The sequence below is a fragment of the Mauremys mutica genome, unplaced genomic scaffold (genome assembly GCF_020497125.1).
Source record: "Mauremys mutica isolate MM-2020 ecotype Southern unplaced genomic scaffold, ASM2049712v1 Super-Scaffold_2380, whole genome shotgun sequence".
Classification (NCBI taxonomy): Eukaryota; Metazoa; Chordata; order Testudines; family Geoemydidae; genus Mauremys; species Mauremys mutica.
The window spans coordinates 430,913-449,610 of NW_025423354.1; the positions used below are offsets into that span (position 1 = coordinate 430,913).

General features: G+C 58.5%; 1 protein-coding gene across 1 annotated transcript; it reads right to left on the reverse strand.

Annotated features, from left to right (window-relative positions):
• Positions 1-667: 667 nt before the first annotated feature.
• LOC123361498 (condensin-2 complex subunit H2-like) lies at positions 668-17,783 on the reverse strand. The gene is made up of 20 exons (XM_045001451.1): positions 17,670-17,783; positions 17,065-17,166; positions 16,547-16,602; positions 13,618-13,699; positions 11,792-11,863; positions 11,273-11,352; positions 9,424-9,578; positions 9,055-9,150; positions 8,585-8,715; positions 8,357-8,428; positions 7,976-8,042; positions 7,102-7,209; positions 5,319-5,372; positions 4,435-4,505; positions 4,041-4,155; positions 3,473-3,538; positions 2,751-2,806; positions 2,005-2,106; positions 1,115-1,264; positions 668-805 (listed from the first exon to the last, which is right to left on the reverse strand). Exons 1-20 carry the CDS (start codon positions 17,775-17,777, stop codon positions 668-670), a joined length of 1,881 nt encoding a protein of 626 aa, XP_044857386.1. The 5' UTR covers positions 17,778-17,783.
• Positions 17,784-18,698: the final 915 nt, after the last annotated feature.

The following is an 18,698-nucleotide window of genomic DNA, read 5'->3' on the forward strand; positions in this document are numbered from 1 at the left end:
GCCAGCCAGGGTGGGCAGGGACAAGCCTATGCTCCAGGTGGCCCTAACCTCTGACTGACTGGAGCACACGATAAATTGCCCTGTTCTGTTCATCCACTCCGCAGCCTCTGGCACTAGCAGAAGACAGCACAGGGGGCTGGCTGGTCTAACCCCCGTCTTACGCCTGCCACCGGGGTGGGGGCAGGAGCCTTTGGCCCAGGCGCTGCCCATGCTGGCAGCTGAGGAAGGAATCCCTTGGGGCCACCCCAGGCTGAGCCATGTTTCTCTGTAACAGGTGCACACTTGGAGGGAGGGGGGGATTAGGAAGGACGAGACAGGATCCGCCCGGCCTGGCCTGGGAGCATTTAGGGTCAAACGCTGGGCCCAGCTTGGGAATGGGGAGGGTGTAGTTTGGTTATAGCCTCTGGAGCCGGAGCCTGGCCTGCTCGCCTGGCGGCCCATGGCCCAATCCCCCCACCCCCGGTCGCAGGGACAGCACTTCATACAACCACACCTGTGGTTTATTACTGCCCAGGCTGTGCCCGGGGACAGAGCCAGAGCAAAGGGGGAGGCAGAGGCTGTACAGGGCGTGCCGCTGGCACTCAGTATATACACAAGGAATCGGCAGGGCTCTAGGAACGCAGCAGCCCCTGGGGATGCCATGCAGCCCGGAAAGCCAGGGGTGCTGTCAGTTTGACACAGAGGGGGCCATGTAGGTGCGGAATCGCTCGTGTGCTCGCTCTTGGGTCAGGAGGCGCAGCCGCATGGTGTCCACCGCCTCCTCCAGGCCTGCCTGCTGGCTGATTTCCACCGTGCAGTCATTGGCCTGTCGGGGGGCAAGAGCAGGGTTAGGGGACCGGCTAGGATGGGGGTCCAGGAGTGGGGGCAAGGGCTGTTGCTGGGGCACACCCCAGTGAGGGGGCACAGGTCAGGGCCTGCAGAGTGGTACATGGGGGCAGCAATGCAGAGACCCTGGGTAGTTGTGCTCAGCCAAGGGGAGAGGGCAGCAGCCTGCGGGGGAGTTCTAACTGCAGGGAGCTCTGGGGGAAGCCACCCCACGGCAGGGTGGAGGGGCTGACTGCTCTCCCTGGGGAGCAGGGTACCCTCCTGAGGCAGCCTGGGCCCAGACACTCACCAGCTGGAGCGAGGCCAGCATGGAGCGACACACCTCGAAGGCCGGCTTCCCCGCCACCAGGCTGGCGAAGGAGTGCCACTCGCCCAGCCGCCCACAGCTCGCCACCAGCTGGTCCCCGTAGCTGTGGATGTCGAAGGCGGCTCGCTCCTCCTGCGCGGGAGAGGGGGAGTTAGCACTGGGCGCAGTGTCTGAGGGGCCAGGCCAAGCCCCACTCACCCATGGCCACTAGCTGGGGGAGCGGGGGAGGACCCAGGCAGTTACAACTGTCACTGTCTGTCCCCGGCTGAGAGGCACCAGCACAGCTGTGGGGGGAGCCAAAGGCAGGACAGCAGGGGGGCTGCAGGTTGGGTTTGAGGGGCACCGGCAGAGCTGTGGGGGGAGCCCAGGCTGGGGGGCACCGGCAGATGCCAGAGGTGCCCTCAGACTGGCAGAGGGGGCTATGGGCCAGGGTTAGGTGGGCAGCAACAGTGCTGGGAGCCACCCAGCCCTGGGCTCTTATCTAGGTTATGCCGCTGTTCATTCCCCAGGCAGCGGCCAATCAGACGTGCTCGGCCTGTAGTGCAACGGGGAGGTGGCAGCGCCTTTAAGTCAGCAGGGTGAGAGCCATGCTTGCCAGGGAGTGGGACCCAGGCATGGGCTTCCCTGCAGGGAGCAGAGTGCCAGGCTGAGAGCTCTGGCCAAAGCTGCACGGGGACAGGGACGTGCTCTCCAGCCTCCCTTCAGCAACACCCTGCGTGCCCCACTGCCAGGGGCCCAGCCACCCTCGCTCCCAGCCCTCTGCTGCGCACTCCACCCACCCCTGGGGCTCATCCCTGCAGAGAGCCCAGCCCGGCCTCTGCCCAGAACAGCTCCCCCACAGCTGGGCACAGGCTCCCATGCTCCAGCCTCACCTGCTCCTGCAGCTTGGGTTCTATCTTGTCCTTCCAGTCACGGATACGCTGGGACAGCACCGTCTCGCGGGCGTACTTCTGGGAGTTGGCAACGAACAGCTCCTGGGGCCGGAGAGATGGGGGCGGAATCAGGGAAAAGGAGGAGGGGGGCAGATTCCAACCCCCGCCCCAGCTCTGCCTCATTCCCACCTCCCCGCCGGGCTCAGGGGAACAATGAAATAGAGTCGTGGGCAGGGGTCACTCATGCCAGCGCTTCCAGACATGGCCGCTCCCCACACCTGGGGCAGCGCTGGCAGGGGCGCAGTCCCCCAGCTGCAATGGGAGTGGTGGTGCTCACCCCTCCAGCGCTGAGGGCCCACCCCACAGAGCAGCGGGGCAGCTCCCTCTCTCCGCTGGAGAGCTCAGGCCTGGCCCTCTAACAGCACAGGCTAGAAATGGAGGGTCAGACAGCTAAAAGGCTGAGAGAATCCAATGCTGTCCCTGGCCCAGCTGGGTGGAGGCTTTCCAACCTGCTAACAAGTCCAGCCTCCCCCGCCCCCCCCCCGCCCATCCCTCTTGTTCCTGGGCTGGGAGGGAATGAACATTTACAGGCATCTCTGGAAAGCCACGGCCCATAGCTGCAGCATCAGGAAGGGCCCGGCTTCCCAGGCAGCAAGAAAGGCCAATGGGCAGGTGGCACTGCAGAGCCAGGCTCAGGCAGAGGGGCCCTGCGCTCTGCGCCAACCCCTCAAGGGATGGGTACGTACCACATTTCTCCTCACCAGCTCCTCATAGCTCAGGGAGTCAGGGATCGTGCAGGGGCCTGAAAGGGAAGGGGAAGCTAGAGCTGAGAGCAGCATGGCGCTGCCACTGCGAGACAGCGCCAGCCATCACAGAAACCCTGCCAACCCACTAACGGGGACCTGACTTCCCCAGCGCCAGGGGGCTCGCTGTCCCCGGGAAGCACATGGGGCTTGCTACTTGAGCAGCTGGGTACGTGCACATGTTCAGGGGTGGGGACACACACCACTCTCCTAACATAGGCAGGTTTTGATGAACCCACAGGCCAGATGGGTTTTGCGACACCCCATCCCCCAAGACCCCTTTTTGGATCGGGACCCCCACGGTTACAACACCCTGAAGTTTCAGATGTAAACATCTGAAAACATTAAATTGACCAATTTTAAAACCCTCTGACCATGAAACTGATTAAAATGGACTGTGGATTGTGGTAGGGCTCTACTCATCTCTAACATAGCTGCAACCCATGGAGACTACAGGTCCCAGCATGCAGTGCTCCATGGTAAGTTGGAGCACTGCATGCTGGGACACAGTCCACAGGTGCCCAGCTATGGTAACGCCCACTCTACGTTGTTGCGTAGCCTTGCTGAGCTCCCAGGCTCAGGCACATTGCCAGCACAGGCCCCTCAGGGTAAATGAGGCTCCACCAGTCTGTGACAAGAAAGGGGATCTGCTGGGACTACATTACCCAGGTCGCCCTCGGCCAGCTGCTCCAGGGCTGCCGGGTGGACGTCCTCCTGCTCCAGGACGTCATCTGCAGAAGGAGAAAGGACTTTGGTCAAAGGTTCGTGGGAAAGTTCCTGCCCGGATGTGGAGCCCTGCTTAGCTCCCATGTGCTGAGCATGGAGCCGCCGAGCCATGGGGAGCAGGGATTGTGGGGAGTCCCTGCAACCTGCTCGGTCCTTGACCCACCTAAGAGAGCACAAAACCGTCACAGAGCAGCTGCCCTGGGCCAGGAAATCCTGTGCTGGCTTCCAAGGGGCAGAGAGGGGCACAGAGCCTGCCTGTCTAGCTCAGGTACAGCCCAGCTCAGCAACTCAGAGCAGACACTGTCCGGCAACTGCAACAGCCCCAGCCCCAATTCTCACTCCAGTTTCTAGCAGGGTTGGCCCAACGTAGCCAATGCCACCCCTCTGATGGGCACAAACTGGCCCAGATCTCCTGGGGCAGGAGTGAGGCACAGTGGCCAGGATCCCGTGCCCAGGGCGGCAGTGATGGTACACAGACTGCCCCAGCTCCGAGGCTTTCGGGAGTACCTGCCCCCCCGTCGTGGTCCAGGTAATCGTCCACTCGCTCCTCCACAGCATTCAGGTCCTCCTCGGCCTCCTCCAGCTGCTCCTCCTCCTGCAGAGGCTTCCCCAGCAGCAGCCCCTGGGAGAGGGAACAGGCCTGGCTGTCACCACTGGTCTCAGTGCGAGTGCCTGCCTGCCCCCACCCGGCGGTCATCCTCAGGATTTACATCACCATGGCACCCCAGGCCCCTGAGCAGCACGTGCTGGGTGGGGCTGCCCACGTGGTCTCTGCCCTAGGAAAGGTGCCCTAGCCACTGGCCAATCCCTGTGGCTGCCCAAGTGCTACCCAGGGCGCTCACAGGAACCTGCCCCTTTCTGCAGGCAGACCGAGGGCACCTCCCATTCGCTGCTGCCTCACCATTCTCCTCTGCAGCTTCCTCTGCGCGGCCATCCGCTCCTTCAGCTGCTTCCAGTACAGAACCTCCAGATCTGCCAAGACACAGTGGGAGCATGGGAACTGCCCTGCCAGGCAGAGTCAGATGGAGCCGGGCTGCGTGGCAGGGACACCCGGCACGGCTCCTGCCCGCGGGCTCTAGGCACAGCCCTGGCTTGGCTGCAGTCACAAACTGGCTGGGTTCCACCCTCACCCCCGAGGGAAGGAAGAGCTCCAGGACAGGCACACACAGCCCAAGCCCTGGTGCGGGAGCTTCTGCTAACCAACAGGGCATGCAGTTCCCATCCCCCTGCAGTGAGACAGCTGGCTGGGCATCCCACCCCAACCAGTTTGGCCCAGCGCTCCCTGGGGTGGGGATGTGTGTGTCCCGGTGGGAAGAGGGCTCAAAGCACATTCTCCCCCCGACCCTCCACCTCACCGCCTGGATCTCCCACCACATGGGAGCTGGTATATGCTAGAAAAGTGCGTCAACCAAGTGACATCACTAGGGGGTGTGAAAATCCACATGCTGGATCAACGCAGCAAAGCTGACGTAAGTCCCCGTGTAGACAGGCTCTTCAAGAAGGCGGATTGGCCCTGTCAATGGGAGAACCCCTCCCGTCAGCACAGCTAGTGTCGACACTGCAGTGTCCCGCTGGAGCGTTTCCAGCGTAGACAAGCCCGGAGGAACGCCCTGGGGCTGGGACAGCGCTGACGCACTCTTTGATTTTGCTCTGCAGGGCTCCGTGAAAAGCAGGCTCCAGAGGCGTTTGGGTGTGAGAGGGGAGCGAAGGGGCGTTCAGCGCAAGCCGAGTGGGCAGCAAAGGGATGTTGCCTCTCGCACACATCACCAGCCACATCCCTCTCACCAGCGAACGTTGGCCCTTTCTTCTTGGTGATTCTGCTGTCAGTTCTGTCGTTCTCTGGGGAGAGACCAGAAATGGGTGACATTAGCCAGCCGGGTTCTGCGGGGATAGCCCTGTCAGTCGGACACCAGCCAGCAGATTACTGGGAGCAAGGGTGGGATTAAGGACAGATGCGTGGCTGACCCAGTGTTTTGGGCACCCGCCGAGGATTGAGGTGACCTGGGTTCAAGTCCCTGCTCTTCCTGACTCCCGGTGTCTCCTAGGGTGAGTCACAATGTCCCTGGGTCTCAGTCCCATATTACAGATGGCAAGGCTCCGCTACTACAGCCATAGGGCCTGGATAAGATGGACAAACACGGATGCCAGATGATGATGCCACCTCCTCTCAAAGAGCCCCGTGGCCATGCACGCTACTTTACCAGCCCTGGTACCACAACACGGTTACAGGGTTACCAGAACCTGCTCTGGAGAGGCAGGGCAGCCTAAGGAGGCCTGCGCCACTGGGGAAAAAGCGGCGAGAGGACCTGATAGAGGGATGCAAACCAGTGGGTTAGGGACAGTCATATCAGATACAGCTCTCTGCTCTCTCATGATACCCGAGCAAAGGGCAGCCACTGATGAGAGGAAACGCCACGAGTCGCGCTCAGTCCTCTCGTAGCAGTGACCTTACTGAGCTCAGAAAGGACCAGACAAGTATCTGTAGATGAGAACACCCACAATTCTATTAGGCAGGGAACAACGTATAAGGAATAGAAACCAGAGTAACAGAGAGATGTTGGGAAGAACCGTCCCCTACAGGCAGGGCCCATGAGCTCTGCATCCCTGGCAGCGGAACAGGGCTCCAGAGAATGAGTTTTCATTTTTAGGACGCTTGTGGGCCCTTAGCTTTAGAGAAAACCTGGACAATGTGAACCATGCCTAACTGATGCAGCTGTATCTGCCTGAGTCTGCAGACAGTCTGAACCAATAGCTCTGTACCATTCCTCCTATTAGACCGACTCTGAATCACGATGACACCGCTTTAAATGTCAGCACCATTAAGTGTTTCACTGCCGATCATTTTGGCGAGAACGCCCAACTAGAATGACCTGTCCCATGATGTCAAACCCCCTCCCCAGGCTTGCAAGCCCTCACCTTTTCCCCTGACAGTCTCCACAGTGCAGTTCTACGACAGGCAATGCAAGAGTCTCTGGTGTGTGTGGACCTGAGGAGGGGGGACGGCCTGAACTAAATGGAATTTGTTATCACAATAGGCTGACGGGGTCACTCTGCCTTTCAACATCCATTACCCAGCTGGGGAATTCCCAGGCAGCATATTCTGTTCTGGGGTTTCCTGTCCCTTCCTGATGCAGCTGGTGCGGGTTACTGGGCTGGATGGGAGTCCCTGTGATCCACACCAAATGGCAGGCAGGAGACAGGCTGAGTACAAGGGCCACCGAACCTGGGGGGTGCGGGCGGGCGCTATGGTCCCATGTGGCTAGAACAAGGGGAGTCCCCAGGACAGAGTCCAGACACCAGCCGCCATGAGCACTGGCCTGCTAAACCCACGGTTGTGAGTTCAATCCTTGAGGGGGCCATTTAGAGAACTGCGGTAAAAATCTGTCTGGGGACTGGTCCTGCATTGAGCAGGGGCTGGGACTAGATACCTCCTGAGGTCCCTTCCAAGCCTGAGATTCTATGATGCTGAGGCCGTGGGCGTCAAGAGGCCATGCCTCTCGGCAGAGAAGGGCCCTGCCAGGGAGCAGGCTGCAGGGTAGGGGAGCAGAGCTGGAGCGAAGATACTCACGGCTTGCAGAGAACCACTTCATGAAGTCCTGCAGCTTCCTGGGTGTCTGCCTCTTCCGCTTGCTGCCGGGCACATCGTCCAGGTCATGCGGCACCGTGAAGGGTCTGCCTGGAGCCGGGTGCAGAGAAGGGAGTAAGCTGCAGTCACAGTGGATGGGAAAAGGAAGGAAGCAGGAGGGGGGCTCTGCCAGTCTCTGCAGCCACCAGCACCAGGTGCAGATTCTAGGGAGACCCCTGGGCGGCTGGGTGTGCGTTAGCAGCCACTGACACCCAGCCATACAGTCACATGCCGCAGGACTCAGGACAAGGTCTGTAAGCGTAGTCCCCGCTGGATCTGTCTTCCACTTCAGAGGCAGCTCCGCACGCTCTGTGGCTCTGTTGCACTGGAAGACGTGCTGCTGGGGCCTGACACCACCCCTCTTCCCAGCACGGAGCAATCCTGCAAGTGCCTGGGGAGACGGGTTTGGGGCTGGCCAGGAAGGAGGAAGGCCCCTTTGCTTTACAGCATCAGGGTGTCAAAGTGCAGCCCAGGATATCTGACAGCCTGGGCTGCAGCCGCTCTCTGGCTGGGTGCTCCGGTCCAGGCAGCCAGGGACACTCTCTCCGGGTCGCACGGCTCAGCTCAGGATGGGGCAGCCACGTTCACTCCACTAGCCACCCCCATCTAGGGGGAACGGTAGTTTGCTCCATGGACAGCAGGAGGCGCTAAGATGGGGGCTTCCCTGCTCACAGCACAGGCGCCCTTCCAGTGGTTCCTGCTTCCTGGGGCTAAACACCCAGGCTAGGATATCATCCCAGGCCCTGCTATGGTCAAGCAGCTGCTAAACCCCGGAGAGCAGCCAGGCCAAGCCACCCATCAGCTGGCCCCCCGTTACCTTTCTTAAAGGGCTTATCCTCAGAGTCGTCAAAGGGGTCAAGGCTTCGCCACGGATCCAGCATCTCCTGGCACAGAACGTGAGTGAACGGTGAATGGGACAGCTCGGTGGCCAGGCTGCCAGTTCCCACTCGATTCCCCACGGCAGTCCCCCTCCCTGAGCAGGCAGGGAGCACCCCGTCTCACCAAAGCATGGCTTAGGCAGCCAGTTCAGGACCCACAGTGATGAGCTCTAGGGCCTGTGCCCATAGGGAGCGGCTCCCTGGCATACACACTGGCTCCCAGATCACCAGCCTCCACCTGAGTTACTATCTGGGAACTGCTCATATTCCCAAAGGGACTCTGCTGCCCCTCTGGATGTGTCCCTACAGACCTCTCTCACCTTGATGTGAACACTGGGCTCCACGGCCGGGGCCCGTTCCCGCAGCATGTACCCCTTGCCCTCGGGCACACTCTAGCAGACAGAGAACAAGGCAGTTAGTTTCCTGAAGCATCGTACAGAGGCGAGAGTGATCAGCTGGGCCTGTGGGGACCCCAGGCTGCTGGACAGGGGTGAGTGCGGCAGCCCCATCTCCCCATGCCGCCCCCACGACGATGGCCCTTCTCCTACCTTCTGCTGATGAATGTGCTCGACAGCAGCAGGACTGGTCTCCACGCCCCCTTCTGGGGCATCAGGCAAGAAATCACCTCCTCCTCCTGCATCATCATCACCACCACCACCCCCGTCTGGTGCCACAGCGCCTACCAGAGAGGGGCACAGTCACTCCTGGTTCCCTTTCCATCCATGGGGCCACAACCAGCGTAGGAACAGCCCCTGGAAAGCCACCCATCTTCCACCCTCCCTGCTCCCGAGAGGGAACCTCTCCTTCCATTCTGGAAACCAACCCCCTTTGAAGGCTGCAACTCTTGAGAGAACAAGACTTGGTTTCGTTCATAACATAGGCCAGGCAGAACTCGAGCATCCCCAGTGACCCCTGTGGTGAGGAACCAACCTGCTGGGCCCATGCTATGGGGGTGCCACCCCACCCAAAGCCCGCCAGCACCCTGGATCTCACACAGCAAACTGGCCACATCTCTCACCTTCATTTTCAGAGAAGTTCAAGACTGGGATAGGAGTCTCACAGGCACTGACCTCCATGGGCGCGTTTCCAGATCCCGGGGCGGCAGTCTGCCCTCCTGGCAGGGATGAGGCAGAATCGGGGGAGAGGGAGAGACTTGTTAATGATGTCCCCCAAGCATCACCCCACTGGGGTCTCAGCCCTTGGCTCCCTGAGGACCCCCCTTGAATAGCTGCTGGGTTGGTGACCAAGGCTGGCTTGTATAGCCAGCTTCCCCCATACCCCTCAGGTCGGCCTCTCCCATGGACTCTGCACCTCCCACATCCCCTCCCAGGAGGTCTTTGGAGTGGCTATGGGAGGGTAAGGGGAGATCCCCAGCCCAATCCTGCACCTGTAGCACTGCCAAGGTCCCCAGCCTGGCGTCTTGCTTGGAAGCACTGCGTGGGTGAGAGGCCCGCCAGCTCCAGCATGAAGGCTCCGCTGGCGTGAGGGGTGCACGTGTTCATGCGGAAATCCTTCCGGCTGGCCAGGATCTCCCCCTTCCGGCTGAGAGGAGAAAGAGGGCGTTAGAACAGCTCTGACCCAGCACCATCGCTGGTTTCCAGGGTGCAGCCAGAGCATGGGTTCGTAAAAGGTCGCATGGGGTGCCGGGAAGAAGGGAAAGAGACCGAGACCTGGGAGAGACCCGCTGGGTCCCATTGAGCCCAGTCACATCCCCAAGCCAGCACAGAATGGGATTTCTTGTTGGCTCAGATCCTAGCGGGGGAGGGGGGGGGGGCTACATAAGGGAGACCAAGATCTCCTTGTCTCCAGGCTGCCCACGCTCTTCTAAGCAGCACAGGCTGGTGTCACATCCCCCTGTTGCTTAGCGAGACAGGACAGGTTTAGCTCCGCTCATCTCTCCCTCTGCACCCCAAAACGCTTTGTTACTCTCTGAACTGCACCCACCCCTGCATAGACCCCCTGTCATAGGTTTATTCCCCACTTTGAACTTTAGCGTCCACAAGATGGGGACCTGCATGGACTCCTCTAAACTTAAATCCTAGTTTAGATCTGGTTGTGCTGCCACCAGCTAGAAATTCCAGTGTCTAGCACACTCCCTGTTCCCCCAAAACTTTCCCTGGGGAACACCGATCCAAACTCCTTGGATCTTAACACAAAGGGAAATAGCCCATTCCCCCCCTCCCCCTCCCTTAGCTGTCGGGAGAGATCACCTTGATTCAAACTCCTTGAATCAAACAAAGAGGGATTCCCTTCCCCCCCCCCCCGCCCCTCTTCCCCTGAAATTCCAAACAAGGGAAGAAATCAATCAGGTTCTAAAAAGAACAGATTTTATTAAAAGAAAGAAAAAGTACACTATCTCTAACACCAGGATGAAAATATTACAGGGTCTAGCTTATAAACCTAGAGGGACTCCCCCCTCCCCACTTTCTCAGAATAATCAAAAGTAACAGAAATAAAGAGATTTCTCCAGCAAACACACATTTGCAAATACAGAAATTAATTATAAGACTAATCCGCCTTTCTAATACTCACTATACTGAATAGAAGAGAATACTTCAGGAAGCTTGGAGAGCCTGGATATACGTCTGGCCCCTCTTTGGGGGTTGTTCTCTGTTTGGATCTAACAAAGAACACAAACAAAGCCTTCCCTCCACAGAGATTTGAAATTATCTTGTCCCTTGATTGGTCCTCTGGTCAGGTGTCCGTCAGGTTACTGAGCTTGTTAACCCTTTACAGGTAAAAGAGACCTTAACCCTTAACTATCTGTTAATGACACCCCCCCTTTCCAATACAATGGGGCCAGAATCCCAGCTAGGATCTCCCCGGAGCCAGGCAGAAGGGAGCTATCCCCTCCCTGCTCCAGGACGCAAGGCCTCTATCAGCCCAGGCTCATGGTGGCCCATCTCACATGGCAATCTCACGTCGGATTGGCTTTGCACTCTCCCGCCTCCATTCCTGACGGTCCCTGGCTGATCCCCAGGCTTGTCCTTGCATGATTGTTCTTCCCCCAGTTGCGTTTCCCATGAGGAATCTCATGCAATGTCCTGCCCACATCTCTGAACTCGCTGGAGCCCTCTGGATTATTTCCCTGCCCCGCTGTTCTCCCTCCTCTAGCTCGTTAATGAAGATGTTGAGCAGGGCCAGACCCTAACACCAGTGGTGAGAAAATCCAAGCGAGACAGAAAGCAGATGGCAGGAGAGGAGTGACTGAAAGGCGTTACGAGGGAAGCCATTACCTGAACAGGGGGTTGTCCTTCTTTTCTGTCTCCTCTGGGGGTACCAGGGCCATCGGCGTCAAGGGGACAATGTTCACAGTCTGCAAAGATAGGACAGCATGATCCCAGCTGCCCATCGCGGGAAGAGAGAGGCCCGGCTGCACTCCACGGACAGAGCCCTTGCAGCCAAGAAGAAGCGTTCACACATACAGAGAGTGTTTTCATCTGCTTCTCAGGACTATCAAGGCAGGCTGGGTGCTGGGCAGCACCATCCTGCCAGGGTACAAACAGCCAGATGGCAGCCATTGGTACCCACCGTGTGTCACCACTTGCTGCTGAGGAGGGTTCTGGCTGCAGGAATGCCTGGAACTACTCCCTCGCTGGCAGGGGTCTCCCCTAACAGCACTGCTCAATTACAGGGGGTGCTGGGGTGCGCAAGCTGGCACACTGGACACGGCAGACTCTAGTCTCGGAAACCCCCAGATCAGGAGGCAGGAGGGACATGAGAGGGGCATGAAGGACGGGGACCACGTCACTTACATTAGGCTGGTGATCTTTCTTCATGTCCAAGCTCACCACGTTGGTGTCCTTGATGTCATCCAACGAAAGGAACTGCAGAGCGAGAGCAGTAAGATGGAGCACTTCGCACAGAGAGCTGTCTCTCTCGGACATGCTGTACAGACACTCTGCTGATCCCCACAGCGCCCCCGAAGGCAGGTCGGGGTCTCTGGGCCACGGGGGAGGGAAGTGACACGTCCAAGGTCATGGAGTGACTCTTGACTCCTTGTCCCAGGCCCAGTCTACCCTGATCCAAACGAGAACAGTTCTGCAGATCTGCACCTGAACCTGGGACCGAGAGGAGGCAGAGAGCCAGTAGGAGCTCTCCAAGCGGTGCACAGGGACTGTGGGCTCCCAGATACTTGGTGGCAAACTCCTTCCAATTCAAGTTAGCACAAATGCCTTAGAACATGGTGGCCAGTGAGTTTGGGGATAGCCGCAGAATTCACTGATACACTGGTATCTGTATAGAGGCAGTGACTGACACACACACACACACACACACACACACACACACACACCTCAACAGGCCCTGAGAAATGTCCCTCGCTCCCAGGGGCCTTGGAGCTGGGAACCTTTCATCTCCACAGGGCAGCCACTGCTCCGCCGAGGGCGGCACGCCAGGCTCCACCAAGCAGCGCTGCTGGTTAGCCATTACAGCTGTATGGGGCACCTGCAAAAGGCTCTCCCAGCCAGGCAAGCATTCACACCCCCTTCAGCGGGCAGCCCTCCACCTCCTGGGAGGGAGAGAGCTATGGAGGTCAAGCGTTCAGTCTCTGGGGTGGAGCTGGAGGACTGCAGAGGCCGAGGGCTCTGTCCCACGAGGTGAAGGGGGGAATGCTATAAGGCTACACTTACGGTGGCGTGCAGAGTACAGATACTGCACGCCCAGCTAGCAGCGTAGACACGACTTAGGCAAGTAGAATACAGTTCCCCACAGGCCTGAGCCCTGGGTATAAACACGCCCAAGCAGGGCCTCCCACGTCCACACTGCTACTTTTAGCAGTGCAGTGTCCCGCTGCCTCCCCACTGCAGGAGCCTTTCCCCGCCGCGGTGAACGGTTCTGCCAGCGGGGAAAAGCCCCGGCAGGTCCCCGCTGCCTCCCCACTGCAGGAGCCTTTCCCCGCCGCGGTGAACGGTTCTACCAGCGGGGAAAAGCCCCGGCAGGTCCCCGCTGCCTCCCCACTGCAGGAGCCTTTCCCCGCCGCGGTGAACAGTTCTGCCAGCGGGGAAAAGCCCCGGCAGGTCCCCGCTGCCTCCCCACTGCAGGAGCCTTTCCCCGCCGCGGTGAACAGTTCTGCCAGCGGGGAAAAGCCCCGGCAGGTCCCCGCTGCCTCCCCACTGCAGGAGCCTTTCCCCGCCGCGGTGAACGGTTCTGCCAGCGGGGAAAAGCCCCGGCAGGTCCCGGCTGCCTCCCCACTGCAGGAGCCTTTCCCGCTGGTGTGTAGCTACAGGTGTGTCTGTGCTCGACTCACCACCATAAGTTCAGACAAAGCTGTAGAGACCAAACCCTCAGGCCCAGGGTGTTTGGGGCAGGGGCAAGTGCTGTGGAAGCTAAATACCCCGTAGCCAGAGAAGAGCAGTTTGGGACTGGCCTGCTGGCAAGTGATCATAGCAGCTAATCAGGCAGGGCACAATTAGACTTGGTGCCTGAGTCTGCAGCCTCAGGTCACCCACCACCATTTAACCTACCAGCCCGGTGCCTAGCACACGCCAGGCAGAGGCTGCTGGGATACTGCCCGCACTCCCCCTGCTGGCGCACAGAGGGACTGCACACAGGAGGACGCACACCACACCTGCTGTCTTACCTCTTCCTCCTCCGTCCTGGGCCCAGCGCTCACGTCAGTGTCGGTGCCGTCCTCCCCCATGGACGTAGGCTGTTTGTCCCGCCTGGGTCAGGGAGGGAAAAAACACAAGAGGGCACTGGAGTTTTCTAAAACCATTATTGTCAGCTGGGCAGTTTCCTGGGGCAGAGCCGGGGATGTCTGAGTCACTGGTGGGTGTGCTGGGGGTTGCCCAGCTACTCTGACAACAGACACAGGGATGTAGCAGGTCCCCTCCAGCCCAGGAGTGGGCGGCAGATAAAGCTACCGGGGCCTCTTTGGTCCTTGTGAAGTGCTATAGACGGGCCCAGCGTTGAATAGCCCAGGGGGGAGACAGCCACGTCAGTATGTTATTCTTCTGAGGGGAGCCAGCTAACGTGCACTTGGTTCCTATATGCAGGCCTGGCTCAGAGCTGGAGCCCACCACTCCCGTGCAGGGGCGCAAGTGGCTCAGAGGAAATGGGATCTGGCTGCAGTGGGGAGGGGGGCTTAGGCCTGGCCAGCAAATCCCCTGCTCGTTGAGTCGATTCCGTTTCCATCAGGGAACGGGGAAGGGGAAGCGGAGGGCACGTTTCACTTCGAGGCAGCCAGCCCGCAGCTTGGAGAGAACCTTTAACAGCCTCCATTTCTAGCAGTTCCAGCTCCCTGCAACACCAGCAGCACCCTGCCCTGTTGGCTCTGGCCCATCCCGCATCAGCAAGGCCCTAGCACAGGGGTGGGCAAACGTTTTGGCCCGAGGGCCACATCGGGGTTGCGCAAGGCTCTGCCCCCCCAAACAGCCTGGCCTCCGCCCCCCTATCTGCCCCCTCCCACTTCCCACCCCCGACTGCCCCCCTCAGAACCTCCAACCCATCCAAATACCCCCTGCTCCCTGACTGCCCTCCCGACCCCTATCCACATCCCCGCCCCGACAGCCTCCCCGGGACTCCCACCACCATCCAACCCCCCTCTGCTCCTCGTCCCCTGACCACCACCCCCCGGGACTCCCCAACCCCTGATTTCCCCCCCAAGATCCCACCCCCTTATCCAACCCCCCCTGCTCCCTGACTGCCCTCCCGATCCCTAGCCACATCCCCACCCCCTGACAGGCCCCTCGGAACTCCCACTCCCAACCCTCCCTTTTCCCCATCCCCTGACCACCCCCCCAGAACCTCCGCCCCATCCAACCACCCCCTCCTCCCCCACAAGACCTCCCACTCTTACCCAACCCCCCCACTCCCCGCCCCCTTACCAGCGGCAGGAGCTCGCAGCCATGACACCAGGCCAGAGCCGGCTGCGCGCCTCACGCTGCCCAGTGGGAGAGGCGGGCCAGAGCACAGTCAGCATGGTGGTGTGGCTGTGGGGGAGGGGAGGGGCCGGGGACTAGGCTCCCCTGCCAGGATCTCAGGGGCCGGGCACGATGGTCCCACAGGCAGGGCCGGCTCTAACATTTTTGCCGCCCCAAGCGAAAACAAAGAGCGCCCCCCCCCCCCGAGCGTCGCGTCGTGCCGCCCAAGTCCCCGCCCCCCCAAGCGACGCCCCCCCCCGAGCGTTGCGTCGTGCCGCCCAAGTCCCCGCCCCGCCCCCCCGAGCGCTGCACCGCCCAAGTCCCCGCTCCCTCGGAGCGCCGCGCCACCGAAGTCCCCGCCCCTCCAACATGGCGCCCCGCCTCCCACACCCCGCCCCCCCCAGCGCCGCCCGGCCGAACCAAAAAAAACCAGATCACCGCCTCGTCCCAAGGTGCCACCCCAAGCACGTGCTTGGTAGGCTGGTGTCTGGAGCCGGCCCTGCCCTCAGACTGGATGTGGCCCGCAGGCCGTAGTTTGCCCACGTCTGCCCTAGCAAGTGCCCCTGCTGAGCCAGGCCTCTGGCTGAGAGGAGCAGAGGAGCCCAAAGGGAATTCCATTTCAGAGGTCAGTTTGTGTGGCTGGAGCCAAGTGCCTGTTCAAAGTCAGAGCCATTGGCAGAGCTTCACCCGTCTGGGGGGATTTCTCTTTCAGAACAGCCACTGCTGTCCACCCTAAACAGATCTCTCCTTGCTTAACCGAAGACCTGGACTGAGCATGGGCCAGTCAGAATGGGGATATACGGGGATGGAAAAATTACTAAAGAGGCGACATGCTACATTTGAAAACTGCTACTAAACACACACCCCCCCCCCCCCGCGGCCTATTCAGCCACACTGCCTAGATCCTCCTATTTAATACCTCCACTCACCGGCCTGCATTGTGATCACACCAGCTCAGGCCCCAGTCCTACAGCTGGATCCCCACCTCGTGCCTGCACAGAGACCCACTGACTTCAACATTATCCCGGGATATCCTAGCGTTAAAACCAGCAAAAAATAACCACCGAGATTGTCGAGCCTTATGATCTTTGCTCCTTATGATCTGAGCAGGGAGTCAGGACGCTGGGGCTATTCCCCGCTCTGCGGGGGACTTCCTCTGTAGACTTGGGTAAGTCACCTCGCTTCCCACCTGCAAAAGGGGGCTATACCGATCTCATAGAACTGGAAGGGACCCTGAAAGGTCCCTGAGTCCAGCCCTATGTCTTCGCTAGCAGCACCAAGTACTGATTTTTCCCCTAAGTGGCCCCCTCAAGGATTGAACTCACAAACCTGGGCTTAGCAGGCCAATGCTCAAGCCACTGAGCTATCCCTGCCCCTCACATATGTAGGATAATTTACCTATATCTAAGGAAAGGGTGTTGGAAGGATTAGTTAGTGTTTCCAAAGTGCTACAAGACCCTTGCTTGGAAGAGACTAGGGAGGGGCAAAGAAGCGTGACAGTGATAAAAAGGACAGGAGCTGCCGGTCAGAACGAGATGCATGAGCCTGCTGAGCTGGGCTGGGGAAGTCATGGTGGGAGCCCCCCATACTAAGCCCAGACAGACTTTGCAAGAGGCAACCTCACGGAGAAGGAAAATCTTGACTTACTTTTTGTTGGAGATGAAGTCGAGGGCCTGGTAAACAAGAGAGTAGAGATATTCCACCTGCCAAAACAAGGCCAGAAGGTTAGAGGCTGGGAGGCAAGGATCTCAGGGAGGCTGCCTCAGTTTGGGTCTAGGGTAAACGGGGGTTCCTGAAGAGGCCCCTTGATCACTTCAGTGTTCTCACCAGGTCTTGGCACTTTCAGCCTGAACTCCAGCATCGGGGAGCATTTTGCCTGAGGAACAAAGTACTATGTGGCGAGACTTGTAGCTTCTGCAGGCTGCATGTCCATATACAGACAGAGACGGGAGCAGCCACAGTGGGGGCTGGGTGATGTCTACCGTTTCAGGGCTACATTTAATACATCAGCACCTGTGCAGCTGGCTTAACCCTTTCAGAGTCAAGCAAAACTCCCCAAAGCACCCACTGCCCAAGCCCGCAGCTGGCAAACCCCACAGAAGCTCTCCTCCCGGCCTTGCAGGGGCAGCAGGAGTGAGCACAGCAGTTCCCCTCGGCTTCCCCACCTTCTTGCTGTAGATGCAGGCAGAACCCTGGATCAGCAGAGCCGCCTCTATGAAGTTCATGGTGGTTTGGCCGCCGTCGAAGGAAATGCAGATCTGGTCCAGCTGCAGAACACGCACACGGGAAGACACAAGCTGATTTTACAGACTGGGTTGGAGAGACAACACAGCAGGAAGAGAGACTTTGGAGGGGACGAAGCCCTGGCCCCACAGCAAACCTGCAGTGGCACCTGGGAGGCGAGATGAGAGGGGTGAATGGAGAATGCAAGACTTTTCCCACCGCATTCTCTTGTAATCTTTGGGGCTACAGCTCTTCCACAGGTGGCAATGGTTCTCCAAGGAACAGGTCTGTGCTGTGCAGAGCATCTTTTCTAAAGCTCCTGTGGATCCAGGAGCACTTCACAGGGAGGGCAGGGAGCAAAAGGAAAAGGTCTGAGGTCCAGAACTTGATATTTAGAGTTGAAGGCCAGTGACAACGTGGCAGGGCTGGCCTAAGGGACAGGAACATTAGGGATCGAAACGAGAGCCACATGCTAGGAATTCCAGCTGCATGGACACACTGTGGCACTTGGATACCCTGGTCTTCGTGGATGGAAAGATTACCTTACCTCCTCCAGATACTCCCCCAGCTGGGCTGCCACATCCACCTCCCAGTTCTTTGTGAGATCTCGGATGGGCTGCAGAAGGTGCAGGAAGCGGGACTCCATATTCTCCATTGTAACAGATCCCTAGAAGTGCAAGAAGTTACATTTCATCCAGGAGCCAGGCAGACAAGCCTACAGTCAGTAGGGGACAGAAGGAGGACACAGGTCCATCTGTTTTCTGACAATGCTGTCATTTGTGGCCTGTAGTCATTTAATGGGATGCACTCAGCTCAAAGCTGGCTCCAATTTTGTTTTTATAAAATGTCAGCTTTTGTAAAACCTGAGGCCAATCAAAATGTTGTAATTCAAACAAAAAATGGCTTTGCTTTGACATAAACATTCCCCTGTGTTGTCACAACACAGGGTAAGAGTAAGCTAGTGTCTGAGAACCTACAAATAAAAATATTTATATTTTAGACCTACACAAATGTCTGTAAACAAACAAACCTGACCATGAAACTGACTAGAAATCCCAGTGAAAAAAAGTGAAGCATGTAGCATAAATTACTGCTTTTATTATTTATACATTAGCAGCACCTAGTCGGAATTATGGCCTTGTTGGGCTGGTTAATCTGCAAACCTGAGCTCCAATTTTGCAAACAGTTAAGCACACATGTGACCTGACTCCTGGGTCTAAGGACCCAGTCTGGTACAAAAAGTAATTTTCCCTCTGTTGATACTCACACCTTCTTGTCAACTGTAGGGAATGGGCCACATCCACCCTGATTGAACTGGCCTCGTTAGCACTGACCCCCTCACTTGGTAAGGCAACTCCCATCTTTTCATGTGCTGTGTATGTACACCTGCCTACTGTATTTTTCACTCCATGCATCTGATGAAGTGGGTTATAGCCCACAAAAGCTTATGCTCAAATAAATGTGTTAGTCTCTAGGTGCCATGACTCCTCGTTGTTTTTACACAGGTGCAGGCTCACTCATGGCCCGACTACTCTGAATTTGGGCATCACACAGGAACTTCTTACATTACAGGAAG